At 36.9% G+C, this 14,098-nt stretch overlaps 1 protein-coding gene across 1 annotated transcript in view; it reads right to left on the reverse strand.

Moving 5' to 3' along the window:
- Positions 1-14,098, reverse strand: part of COL4A5 (collagen type IV alpha 5 chain) — a 101,374-nt gene that overhangs the window by 58,605 nt on the left and 28,671 nt on the right. The window contains exons 3-10 of the mRNA XM_072431661.1: positions 8,320-8,409; positions 6,067-6,111; positions 5,289-5,333; positions 5,075-5,137; positions 4,341-4,394; positions 3,830-3,856; positions 2,742-2,822; positions 705-767 (exon numbers count right to left, since the gene is read on the reverse strand). Coding sequence (XP_072287762.1) covers positions 705-767; positions 2,742-2,822; positions 3,830-3,856; positions 4,341-4,394; positions 5,075-5,137; positions 5,289-5,333; positions 6,067-6,111; positions 8,320-8,409 — 468 coding nt within the window. The remainder of the gene's footprint in view (positions 1-704; positions 768-2,741; positions 2,823-3,829; positions 3,857-4,340; positions 4,395-5,074; positions 5,138-5,288; positions 5,334-6,066; positions 6,112-8,319; positions 8,410-14,098) is intronic.

The following is a 14,098-nucleotide window of genomic DNA, read 5'->3' on the forward strand; positions in this document are numbered from 1 at the left end:
GTGTTTATGACTGTGCTGTTGGTTTTTAATGCACATAAAATATTTTAGGACACTATTTGTTTCAGAATATTTTTTTCTTCATTTCCCTTCTCTAAAAACTGGTGCGTCTTATGGTCCAGTGCGTCTTATGGTCCGAAAAATACGGTAACTTTAAAGCAAAAATTCACTTAGCTTGGTTAATGTGTGGAAAATTTGCAATGCAAAATAAAGCCAATAAAGTGCAGGGATATCCCAGTGTCCCAGCATGGCTATGCGGAGGCTGTTCAGTAAGCATCACGCATGTTAGATCCCTAGCTGTGTAATATGCTTGGGTAAGGAACTTCTTGGGTAAGAAATATACTTTTTAAATGTCAGTATTCCAGCTTGGAAAAAAATTGTGACTACCTTACATTAGCCATTTTTTCTAGAAACAGATGAATGGATTTAGTAAGCAAGTACAGGCTATAGGCAAAGTGTATGTTGTGAACACAGATGAGCTGTATTGACTTTTAGTACCTGATCATTTGCTATTTTGTATTATATTTAATTTAACTTTGCACATAACTGGGTATTTATATTTCCAAATTTCACTAATCAACTGCACTATGCGTAGGGGGATAAACAGGATCTATAATTTAAAAAATGTATTATGCTTTAACTTTCATATTTATATATAGTGTATATAATTGTTATAATTGTATATAATTTTAGAATACAAACTATACCGGTAAACCAGCAGGTCCTGGACGCCCTGGTGGACCCTGTATTCCTGGGGGACCCAGCAAACCCTGAAAAATATAGACAAGATATATTTCATGAAAATAAAATGATCAACGGCCATGATGATGTTGATGAAATATTAAGCGTTGAGTTATTTGACCCATGATATTGATTTTTACACAGGCATTAACAGAGGAATCACACATTAATGTGGGGCTAATCGTTGCCAATGGATACATTGTGACACTTCTCTGAATTAAAGTCTCCATACAGAAAATAGAAGGTAAAATGTAGTTCATTAGGAACATTCCACATGTGTGCATTGTCGGACCACAGATTGACCTCAAGATATCAGTCTTACTAAAAAATCATATGATCATATTAAATAAGACTCTACAACCAGTATTAGGCTTAGAGTAGTCTAAGGTAGGTTGATAAAACCTTTAATAAAAAAGCTGAGCAGAACCCCGCAGCCTTGTGTTATGGTTGCACAGGATTATTTTAATTTTTATGTAAAATACATTAGATTTATATACAGAAATCAATACAAATTGTTAAACTATATTTATAATGAAAAATGTAACAGTTGTTCATATCAGCATTATCAGCATTCCCAACATTGGAGAAGGACAATACAGGCCTATCTTACTTGTAAATTGTTTTACATCTAAACACTCTTCTACAGGTATTCCTCACTCATTGATTTACCTTCTTAACAACTATGGCTCACACCTACGAACAGCTCTCTCATGAGTACATTGTACAAAAAAATTTACAGTGTACAGCAGTGCAGCTTCTCCCATTCATTCTTCTCCTCCGTCCCAAGTAGTGATTCTCCGCAATCTAGATCTGTAGGCTGTCTGTGAGTTGGACACTGATGCACAGGCACAGCCTTGCAGACCGGATCTTTACTATGCTCCTAAGTGAGGAGCATCTGTACTTTGTCTGTGCAATCCAGTTTACAGTTATTTACTGTATAACTAAGTTGTTTAAGAGTATAAAGCTGCTCTTCCAGCTAACAGCTATATTATTAACTACTAATCGTTCCAGCACCTACTAATTAGCTTTGAAAACAGTAAGTCTTTAACATTCAGGTTTACAACTCTGTAATAACTCATTAACAAACACGGCACTAAAAGGATTAAGAAGTGGACCTGTGTTTGATAAATCTGGTTGCATGCTTGGTGTATAAGATCATGAATATGTCACTTTCATCTACGCAACATCTTCAAAATCCGCCCCTACCTGTCCCCAGAGACCACCAAACTCCTTGTACATGCTCTTATCGTCTCTTGTCTGGACTACTGTAACCTCCTCCTCTCTGGTATTCCACTAACCCAACTCTCTCCTCTACAATCTATCATTAATGCTGTAACCAGACATCCTTCCCACCACTCCTCTTCCGCTGCATCTCTTTGCAGATCTCTACATTGTCTTCCATTTCACTTTAGAATCAATTTCAAGCTCCTGTGCTTTGCCTTCAAATCCCTACACAGTTCTTGTCCCACTTACATTTCTGACCTGGTAAAAAAAAGCTTTTCGGGGCAGGGTCCTCTCTTCCTGTATCACTGTCTGTATTAGTCTGTCATTTGCAACCCCTATTTAATGTACATCGCTGCGTAAAATGTATATAAATCCTGATTATTAATAATATTAATAAAATAATGTGTGGAAACACTGTTTTTCTATTAGACTGATTGCTTTTTAAACAAGTAATGCATAGATGAACATTCTGTATGTTTCAGTATACACACTTTGCCCCAAACTCACATGAACATAAAAGTTCACTTACTGGTGTCATAGCTCTACTAGTGAAGAGATTACAAAGATTTTGCACTAAATACATTCTGTTGCAAGACGGTTTTTAATTTGTATAGTAGCGGAACATTTGTAAAAAAAACAAACACAATGTATATCATTCTAGTAACTGAATTACTGTGAATTATTATATGCAAATATAATTTTTTGTACATTATGTTATTTAAAAATGAATTATGTAAAGGGTACAAGTCATCTGCACAAAAGGCTGAGCACAAACTTACTGGTAAACCTGGAAGACCCGGTAGTCCTGCATCACCTTTCTGCACTGGCTGAGACACAGAGATAATTTCTCCTGGCTCCCCCTAGAGGACACGTAACAATATATCAGGATTACATTTTTACTCAAGATACAGTGAATGTCGACCTCTGGTGACTGCAATAAAAATGAAAATCAAGTAAGTTCTTTTTACATCAGGTAAACCTGCCAAATAAATTTGTGTTCGTGGCCAACCACTGGTGACTTTTTTAGTAGGTGCTTTCTCCTGCAGCAAGGTGCTCCAGATAAGCCTTCAGAAATGTGAACAACTAATGTCACTTCCAACATTGTTTTACACCTATGATGATACATTAAAATTTTATTCTGTATAGGTGGTAAATTCTGTATGGAGCTTGTAATGCTCATAAAACTTTTCACCTTTGTATAAGTCAGAATGTGTTCACTACTAACCTATATTCTTATATAAAAACAATGCAACTTCAAGGGATGAACACTAAACGTAATGTAAAGTTATATGATATAAACAAGCTAATGCAACATAGGTGGTGGTTTTTTTGTAGCTTGGGTTGAGCTGCAGAATCTTTTTCTAAGGGACAAATGGACCTCTCTGCATTATATTCCACTTTTGTTCAAACCAACCGCTTTCTTTTGGTAGTCCCATTTTCTACTCACTTTTATGTTGTAACATTTGACAACATTATGCTGCTGTTTGTTATTCTTAATAGGAGCAACTCTGCCACGATCCAATAGGACATTTTAGGTAAACAAGAAATATATTCTTTTACAAACAACCATGGAGTTTTGAAAAAGCTATACTTGTTTAGGTAAACTTGTTTTCCCGCCAAAATGTATAATATATACATTATACATATAATTTTGACAGTCATGTAGCATAGTTTTATGTTTTATGGGTGCTAAGACATGGTTTGTTTAAAAAATAAGACAAAAAAGTAAAAACAATTGCAGACTAATGTGTATAGATTTAGGCATACAGCACATATTAAATGTATGGTAGATTGAGCGGGGGAGAGCTTTTATAGTAACTTAAATTAGAATTTAATATTTCTTTGATAATCAAACAAAGTGACTTACTTTTAAACCGGGTAATCCGGGAGGACCCTGAGAACAAAAAAAAGTACAAGCAAAATTAATTTTTAAATAAATATAAATTATATATATATATATATATATATATATACTCACACATATATGGAGATGCTCTCCACATGATTTGCTAATTAAAATAAACATTCACACAAATTTTTATGAAAGTTTAATTTTATATCCCAGACAGAGCAATACTGCAAAACTTAACAGTTCACCAATATAATAATAAATTATAAAGTAGACCATGGTGTGGATTAATACCAAGGAGGAAAGAAAAAAGCAAAATCCTCTCCCAGTTTTCAATTGGCCCCTTATTGTCTAGTTGTAAGCAGCTTAAGATTTCAATTTTGGACCACAGATTATTTTTTTTATATACTGTGGTCCAAAACAGAAGTGCATTTTGTTAAAAATATATCATGGAAAGAACACACACAACGAATCAAATACCAAACAGAACATCTTGGAGGGAAGAGGAAACATATCAGTCGGTTCTTACCTGTGGACCTTGCGGACCTGGAAAACCTGAACTTCCTGGAAAACCTCGCTCTCCCTATAAACAGAATATTAAGTGTTTAGAAGCAGAAACATTAACATTACTATACAATCTCACATGGGTGAGAATAAAACAGGTGTGTGCCAGCTTGTCAATGACAGTGATGGTATTAAAACTGTAGCTCAGCTATTATTTATAGTACTCCAAATACTCTTTATAGGAATGTCCCTGCTCCATAATTCCAATATGTAAAACCAATGCCACTACTTGTGGGTGTGCCATGTTGGGAGCAATAACATTTTATTATGGGGGAACATAATTTCATATTATACTTCTCTCATGTATAAATATCCAGACATGTAATTAGGGGAAGTAAAATACTGGGTTGATTATATAGTTTTATTTAAAGTGTTTATAAAGGCAAACTTTTCTTTAGTTTTAAATTAGATAGGGAAGAGTTATACCCTCAATTTTGTATTTCTGTCTATGTAACTAAGACAGAAAGTGATGGGAAATCTAAAATCTGTTATGTCATTAGCAATAGGTGAGAGCAAATCTTTTCATGGGGGCACCTGTTGGGGAAACAACTCTCTGGGATCAAATTTCCACTCTCCACTTTGTCTTAATTGTTCTATTAACAGATATATATTTGATTCATTACTATTTTCTCTTCCACCTCATTTCCCCAATCATGAGTTATGACATGACACCCTGAATAACAACAAGTTGTTTTATACCTTTGTCCCATTGCATCCTGGGATACCAGCAGGTCCAGGGGCTCCATCCTGACCTGGCAAACCCTGTAAAAAATGATAATGTTAGTGATATATATTGCACTGAATGATTGTGAACATTATCAGTGGAAAGGTAATATGTCCCAAAATCCTTAAAACCATAAAGCAGACAAACAACATGAATCAGAAGCAAAGTAGAAAAAGGGTATATATTTACTGGCAATCCAGGTGCTCCTGGAAATCCGGGAAGTCCTGGAGGTCCCTGTGAAAATAGTAGTTTAGATACATTTGATTAGTATAAACATGGTTTATACATATACATAAATTATTTTTATATTATTACATTTAATATTATATACCGTACTTATAACTATATACATATGTGTGTGTGTATATATATATATATATATATATATATATTTAAACTATGGAAAATATGAAATAGAAAACTGCAGGCTGCTGAAGAATGAAGGATAAAGTAAGTAAAACTAATTTTAATTGTAACTTAGACAAATATAAGCAGAGAATGGGAAACCCAATACAAGTGTAGTTTCTACTTATTACCGGTACACAGGTACACTTTAAATATATAATCCATATTTAGCGAGGGATTCATAATACGAAAAATAAAGTGGTCACATTGCCTTGTAATGTGCATTACCAAATATTTATATTGATGGTAGTCATGAGTACAGATTGAGACCTGGGTTGCAAACAGTACCTAGATTTCTACATGACCAAATATACAGGTACTTTCACATTGTGATAAAGGTTCTTAAAGTTTATGTAAACATTAACTATAAACTTCTCTTATCCAATCAATTTTATTAAGTTTTATCTGTGTGATCTGGCAGACATCTAGGGAGCAGATAACATTGTGTGACTACAGAATTCCCTACATTGGTTAGCATTGTTTCTAGGCCTATAAATTACGACATTTAATTTGTACAAATGAAAAATCTACACTGCCAATAACACAGCAATGCATTACATACTCTTATTCCTTTGGGTCCAACTGGTCCTGAGAGTCCATCATCCCCCTAAAAAGAAGGCCAGAAAATGTATGTTAGATGGTACAGGTCAGTTCATAACCTATTGTATTATTCAGTCAAACCATATATTTTATGCTATTCCTGCTGACCTTATGTGAGACCCAAAAAAAAAAACATTTTGTCATTGGATTATAACACTTAATGAATAACTGGCTGAATCATTCCGATTAAAGGACTGATTTATTCACTATCTAATATGAATTTTAAAATATGATTAACCAATTAAGTTTGAGGGTCATTTTGAGGGTCAAAAAAAAGATATCATGCCATATAACATTTCATGAGTAACTAAAATATAGTTAACAAAACAATGAAAGTCAAAAGAGATGATTAACTAAAGGAGTGGAGACCGTTGACAAGGCGAATATTAACCTACCTTAACGTAAATCTCTGTTCACTCCAGGTATGCAATTACAAGTGAAAATGCAGATTTTTAAAATATTTTCCATGCACATGACTGGGTATTCAAAGTGAACACAAACATTTTTTTTCCCTATCAGAGAACAATCTCATCCTCATAACTAAGCTTCACTCTTCCAACAGAATACTACTGCCATCTAGTGAACAACTGCTATTATTGCACTTTACAGATAGCCTTTGAGCAACCACACACAATGGACCTGATTTATTAAAGCTCTCCAAGGCTGGAAAAGATACACTTTCATCAGTGAAGCTGGGTGACCCAGCAAACCTGGAATGGATCTGGTCCAGGGACTAACAAATAGCAAATTACTTAAGTAATTCATTCCCGGTGCGCTGGATCACCCAGCTTCACTGATGAAAGTGTATCCTTTCCAGCCTTGGAAAGCTTTAATAAATCAGGACCAATGGGCCTGATATATTAAGGGCAGGAGAAGATAAATTATCATGGAAGAACTTGGGTGATCCAGCAAACCTGAAATGGATTTATTAAAATTAGTTGCTATTATTTGACAAATGTATTCGCCCATGATAGTTCATCAGTCTTGGACAGCACATTGATGTAGAGTACACATTCAGAATGGCTATTTTGTATAGAAACTTTTCAGGGGATTTAAATGTTCTGGAATTCAATAAATCCTTTAAAGCTGATATTTAGGCAAACAACTAAATACACTGGGGAAAATCACTGCAATTCAAGCAAGCTTGTTTAACCTGCCAAAGAATGTGTATTTCTGTTTATCAAATCCTAAGAATTAAACAGTCCTACCACACAGTATTCTTCTATATGACAGGGCTGTAGACCTGTTGCATTTTTCCCTGTTGCAGTTCAGTAACATTTACATATCTTGTTCTTTACACATCCAGTGACTGAACAGTGAATTAGAAGCAGCAGGTTGATGAACTAATCCCTATATTACTTTTCTATCCTTCTATCGGTTAGTTTGTTAGCACATGAGGACTACTGCAAATTAAGTTAACTCAAAGTTCTGTTTCCTTTCCCCAATATTGGCTCTACTGTACATGGAGATCTAATCAAGACCTATTACAATGGTTGCCAGCCTTTTCCGACCTACAGACCACTAAATTTACCGGTTCCAGACCACGCATGTGCAGGGAGCCGGGTGTCACTCAAAGGAGAAGAAACTCCCCCCCAGTGACATTATGATACCAGACCCCGCCCACTTCCCTAAGTCTGCAATCTGTATGGGGGCCTGTGCGCCCCCCAGTGGGATCCTTATCCTGACCCCACTCAGGGGTGCACTGGCCAGAGCAGCGGACCACCAAAATTTTCCACCAGTTGGTGACCACTGATCTAATACATCATCCATTACACAGTCTGATTGGTCCATCACCATGGTGGACAGCCTGACTGACCAATAGAAAGGAAATGGAGGTGAGTAGGTAAAGACTAGTTTGGCACCTTCTTGGATTCTAGATTTAGAGCTCCAGGTTCCTCAAGGAGACCCTAATACTTGCAGTCATAAATATGCAGCCAAATCTGCATGTCTACCCACAAGCCTCCAATACTGTGGAAAGCTTTTCATTATTAGAAATGTTTCAATGCACTGTCTATTGGAGGTTGTTGTTTAATAAATCCAGAAAGGGATTTTAGTGGCAACATATAACATAAATAACAACATTACTAGGCTCAGAATTTCAATCCAAATTACCAGAGTAATCATAATAAATTTGTTTTATAAGTCTAACCCACAAATATTATTCTACATGAAGACAAAATAAGGCTAATGGTACCAGAAATTCTTGCTGACTTACCTTTGGACCACGAGGTCCAGGTGGTCCTTCAGGTCCTGGAAAACCAGGTAATCCAATCTGTCCTTCTAATCCAGGAAGCCCCCTCTCACCCTTTAAGAAAGACAGATATTAGTTGACAAGAACCTATTTCCATAATAGGACAATCAATAATTTTATACAACTAATACATGTAATGTATTTTCATCCAAATATTCTGTTAGCCACTTCACTTTGCTGTTCTCAAAAGCTCTGTTAGCAGTTAAACACAGCTCCAGTAGTATGTGAAAAGTATGGTATAACAACAAAGTTGTTTTTTTTAGGTTTATTTAGAGAGTTGTGTTGTCAGTAGTTAATTTGTTGCACATCAACATTTCCAAATTTCAAATTAAGTATCATTCTTTTCACACAGTTAACATTGCAAATATTTATGTGAATTAGATAATAACATGCAGATAAAATATGTTTGTTTTTTTTTATTTACATGATAGGATATTTATGTGAATAGATAAATAAATTCTAAGCTCCTTTAGTAAATGAATCCTACTTATTTATGTATTGTGACTCTTCTTGGTACTGATATGTTTTCTTGATTATGATTATTGTACAATACTATTTGTTACAGTTCTTTACATTCTGAATTCTGACAGATCAGTAGATGACAACACGAATGGAAACTGCTGTTCTCTTACAGGAAGGACTTTTGTGGATGAATCTTTTGGATGACTTTACTCATTCTCCTCCCAGCCCTTTCCACAGAAAACACGGGCTGCTGAAATATTATTAACTGTTTTGGATGACAATTAATAAGTATCAGAACTCACTTATACTGAATTCAGACCAGCACAGGATGGATTGTGACGGTATGCATGCCAGAGTGCTTTGCCTGCACATTTGTTAAAATAATCGAATGGTTTTGTCCCCTATTTGGAGTAGGGAGGTGTACTCCCTTTGAATCATTGAGCTGCATAGCAAGTCTGATATCTCCTGTTCTTTGGCAGCAGAGTTGCTATCGAAACACAAGATGCTACCTGAAGTAGTAATCATGAAATGATTATAATATATATATATATATATATATATATATATATATATATATATATTATATTTACTTATTTACCTCACTAGTAATAAAAAAAGCATTACTTCCTTAAAACAGTGTTAGGTTTACTGTACTTTTATAAAGTGTATTCATGGGATTTGTGAGGCCCCTTCAGGGACAGTTAGCGACATGACTATGGACCTTGTAAAAAGCTTTGTAACATGTTAGTGCTATATAAATACAAGAACAAAATAATAATAAATAGAAACAAAATGTAGACTTTTGATATCAGTTCCCCTTCAAAGTCAATCTCTCCTGCACATGACTGCAATAATGTAAAACAGACTGGGTATAAATCTGAGTTGGACAAGGCTGTTTTCAGTTGTAATTATAAAGGAAAAATCTGACATGATTATTACAAACTATCCTGTTAAATATCCTAGTAGATTTGGTAGGGAGTAAGTAATCTGAAAATGTCAGTATTGCTATCCTTTGTTTAGTCAGGCGTTCAATGATGAATGTAGAAAGAATGTACAAATAAAGAACTGCAATGGGAGGAAATAGTCTGTGCGCAACAATTAGGAACAATATATACCCTACTGTAATAATACCCTCTCAAAGGCATCCACCTTGTGCACTATCCTGCTTTTGTACAGTATATGATAGTACGGTTATGATAAGGGATACAAGGAAAGTCACACAGCTCACATTCTAGAATGAAACATTCACCTGTGACTAAAGCCAACTGCTATACCATATTAGCATGTAAGCATGCAGTGGAAAAAAACTTTTTTTTAACTATACATATGATAAAAGTAAGCTTGTTAGTCACTGTTAGGCTTGGGAAGTTCTGCATCCATCTGTAAGATGTATAAGCTTTCTTTTTAGGTGAACATTTTTATACATATAGCCATATATCAGTGAGCTAAATATTCAACAAATAATAAATCCTAGGATGGTATTGGAGTTTATCTATATTATTGTTTTCAATAAAAGCACCTTGGCAGGTGTACATATGACAGAAATGAACATACCGACAAACCCAGACTCTGGGAACATATGATTCAAAGCATGAGCTGGGCAGATCTCCAAAACAATACCACAGACTTCCCCTGAGGGAGGTATTTTAGACTAATTACACACTGGATATAATTTCCTCCTAAATTCTGAGTCTTCCAGAGACAATGATGTATCAAGTAAGTAAGTATCATTTTCTACTGTGCAATTCTACTATTAAACAGCTACAATCATTATCATCGTACCATCTGCATGTGATCACAGCCACGAGCAAGACAGAAGATGGCATTCAATTTTAACTACATTTATATACAGCAATTAAATTTACTAGGTTTCTGAAAGTACATACTGATCCACAGCATATGGATGAAGAGCATAGGTATTACATTATATATTATTATTTGATATTATATTATTACAATATGCTCCGATCATTGGCATTGGGTTTGATATGCTAAAAATACACACATCAGCAACATATCAGCCTGATGTCTAATCACTGAGATGTGACAGAGTTAGGCCTCAAAGGTTGGCCTTAGCTACCCTGATTGGAAAATGTTACATTTACCAAGACGTTCCTTTAAATTGTATTTCAAGTGTCAGTCTTTTATGAAAACAACCTTAAAACAATATTATAGAGCATTTACCTGTAGGTAAACTTCAGTTAGCTCCCTTTTCTTGTCTGTATTTATAGTGTATTGATATGTACAAATACTTACCTATTCCAAAAGCTCCCACTCCCAAATAGCAGATCCAGAACTTCCCAAACCTAGCCCTCATTTCTGATCCCACTTGCTGCATGCTTGTCTGAGGTCAGTGACTCAAACGATTAGTTTAACCATACAAGGATGGATGGATAGATTTGTAGGTGGAAACTGGAGTAAATAATGAAAAGAAAGGAAGGCCATATACATTTGGTGCAGCGAGTGCCCCTGATGGACTTTATTGCTTGAGTTGAAGAATTCAAATCAGTTGTTTTACAGAAGACTCCCTCAACTTCTCTGAGTGATGTGTAGTGTTTGAAATAAGTAGTGGCACAAAAAACATAGAAGCACTTGCATAATAATGAAATCCTGTTCTACTGATATAGAACAAAAATGCAGATCTGGAAAGTGAAGTTAGAACTCCTAATCTACATACTTGTTAAATGTTAGTAACTCATAGAATACAGAAACCTTTGCATATGCATTGCAGAAAGGGAAATTGTATTGTTAAAAACTACCTGTGTGTAAAGCCTAATCTCCACTGGTTTTGAATAAGCTTCAGGTTGCATGGTGAGGAAAGCACAGCATGCTTAAGCCTTGCTTTAACAAGCAAAACATGGAAAACACGGGCAACACAGCATGCTGTGTTAAATTTAGGTAAAGTAAAGCAAAGTAAAACTGAATAATCCAGCAAGACTGCCCAAGTGATTTTAATGGTTTAATTGTATCCTGTTTTAAGAAAAAAATCTGTTTGAAGTGCTTTAAATGCAAGAGTGCATGAAGTAGGGCCTAACTCACTGTTCATGAATTGCTGTTCATGTTCCCAGCAATACCCCAGCTTCTGTGACATGTTACTGGGTCTAAAAGTTCAGCATGCTCGGTAATTTGAAGTGTCAGTGTTTATTTCTTGTGGCAACAAGTGTCAGTATGCCTTTTCTCTGACTTTAATTGTCAATGTTTTGTGATCTTCATCATCATTCATTACAACTTTGACCCCAGGGTCATAGACACTAAATTTGAGGTGTAATTGTCCACCTGTACTCCAAATGAAGATACTAAATACATATAAATATGGGGCCCATAAAAACATTGATTTGTTGTGTGGTTACCTGTACAAGTTATGAACAACATTTTTTTAATGAATGTATTACACGATGACATATAATCTAACAGTCTCAGTTAGTCAACCTGATTTTTAACAAATGCCGGTTTTCATTTCTCAGGGCGTTTCCTCTGTGTGTGGTGGTATTCCTATCCCACATAAAATGTCATTCCCTAAGCCAGCCTTACCTAAACAACTCATCAAACCCATAAAAGATGTATATTAAACCAAATTGCACCAAGCATGTTGTAACTAACCATCTAAATAGAACACATGTTGGCTCCTGTCTGTGGATGACTTGAATGTGAGTGTGGTATTTGTGTTTAGCAGCTAAAAAGCAGCACCACCCAATAGCTCACTTGGTATTAACAAGTCTTGCTAACATGCCATGTCTCGTTTAACAGTACGGAACATGGTAGCCACTCAGTAGGATCTAGCAGAAAAAAATTTAAATAAAGATGTAATGTTTATTTGGATACCAGATGAAACAATGAGAAAAGGTACAAGGATTAGATAAATGAGCACATGGTTTTCTGTAGAACTGTGTTCTTTGTCAATGCATATTTTTTTAGTAAAGCTTTGAAATGTTTCATGTGATTGCAGACAATTATGGAACATTTGAAGACTAGTGCTATAAGCCATAAAGAAAAAACTGAGTCAGATCAGTAGGTAAATTACACTCATTGCAAAAATTTGAGGTCAAAGTAGGCCCGGAGATAATAGACATAGGTGAAGGGCCACATGGCAGGGTGAGGGGAAAGGCATAAAATGATAGGGCGGGTTAGGAGTGGTTTGGATTGGTCAGTAGGTATGGGGTGACATGGTGTGACTAGAGGGTAGAAGGGATCAAAGTGCAGGGGGAGAGGTAATTAACTGTTGGGAGGTGTCAGGAAAAAATATTACCATGACGTCTGTGGATGAACTATTGGACCATCAACTATTAGACCACCATTGGACCACCGCCATTAAGAACATGGCGGAGATTCGTGGGGTGGCATGGGTGAGGGATTCTGTTTCCACCTTGGTGCCAGAGGGTGAGTGGGCTGGCCCTGTTACGCAGCGGGCTAGAACACAGGCTCAGCAGTCAGGGGAACTGTTGCACCTTGCCGAACCCTCCCGCCAAGCATTTTCCGGCTGTGGGAGGGTCGGGAGAAATCCTCTGCACCAATGGGACCCTAAGGCGGATGATGCACAAGGCCCCTCCAGCAGGGGCCGATCCGCTGCCAGCAGGAAACCGGAGCATGCAGGTGCTTCTTCCGGACCGGGAGGGGGGAAGACAGCTCAGCGTGGGGGAGCCGGTCGTGCGGGCCCGGACTGGGAGCCCGGAGTCTGTTCATTGATGGCGGATGTGGCAGCAAGTAAGAAGAGGCAGGAGCAGATTACTGTCCGTGGAGAAGACTCATCTGGAATGGTGCACGGGAGCTGAATTTCACGGAAAGACACAGTGTATGAGCTGAATTTCACGGAAAGACACAGTGGCCGGAACTTTGGGTTTACGCGGGGCAATCAGAAGTGATGTAAATCTATGGCGCCTGGGGTCACCACAACATGGCAGCTGAGGTAGCAAGGAGAATGGCTCTGAGCCAGATGATAGAGGCGGGGTGCGATTGTAAGTTGAGGTGACATCATCGGGTGATGAAGAGGTGGTCTCCGATCCCAGAGCAACAGCTGCGAGGCGGAAGAGCCTCGGGTAGCCTGGTGAGTGCCGGGGGTCGGGAGGTGGTTTGCAAGGGGACCGTTTTAATTTGGTGCAAGCTAATGAGCGGGGGTAGACCAAATAGGTCAGTGTTGATGCAAGGGTTGGGGAATTAAGAAGTGTGGAAATATTGCAGGAAATGAGTTGGGTGCAGAAGGATTATTGAGATGTTTGCAGGAATTGCTTGTGAAGTTTGGGGCTGGTGAGGGAGCATCTACCCCGACTAAAACTGTAATCTGGAG

Source organism: Pyxicephalus adspersus, chromosome Z, assembly GCF_032062135.1.
Source record: "Pyxicephalus adspersus chromosome Z, UCB_Pads_2.0, whole genome shotgun sequence".
Lineage (NCBI taxonomy): Eukaryota > Metazoa > Chordata > Amphibia > Anura > Pyxicephalidae > Pyxicephalus > Pyxicephalus adspersus.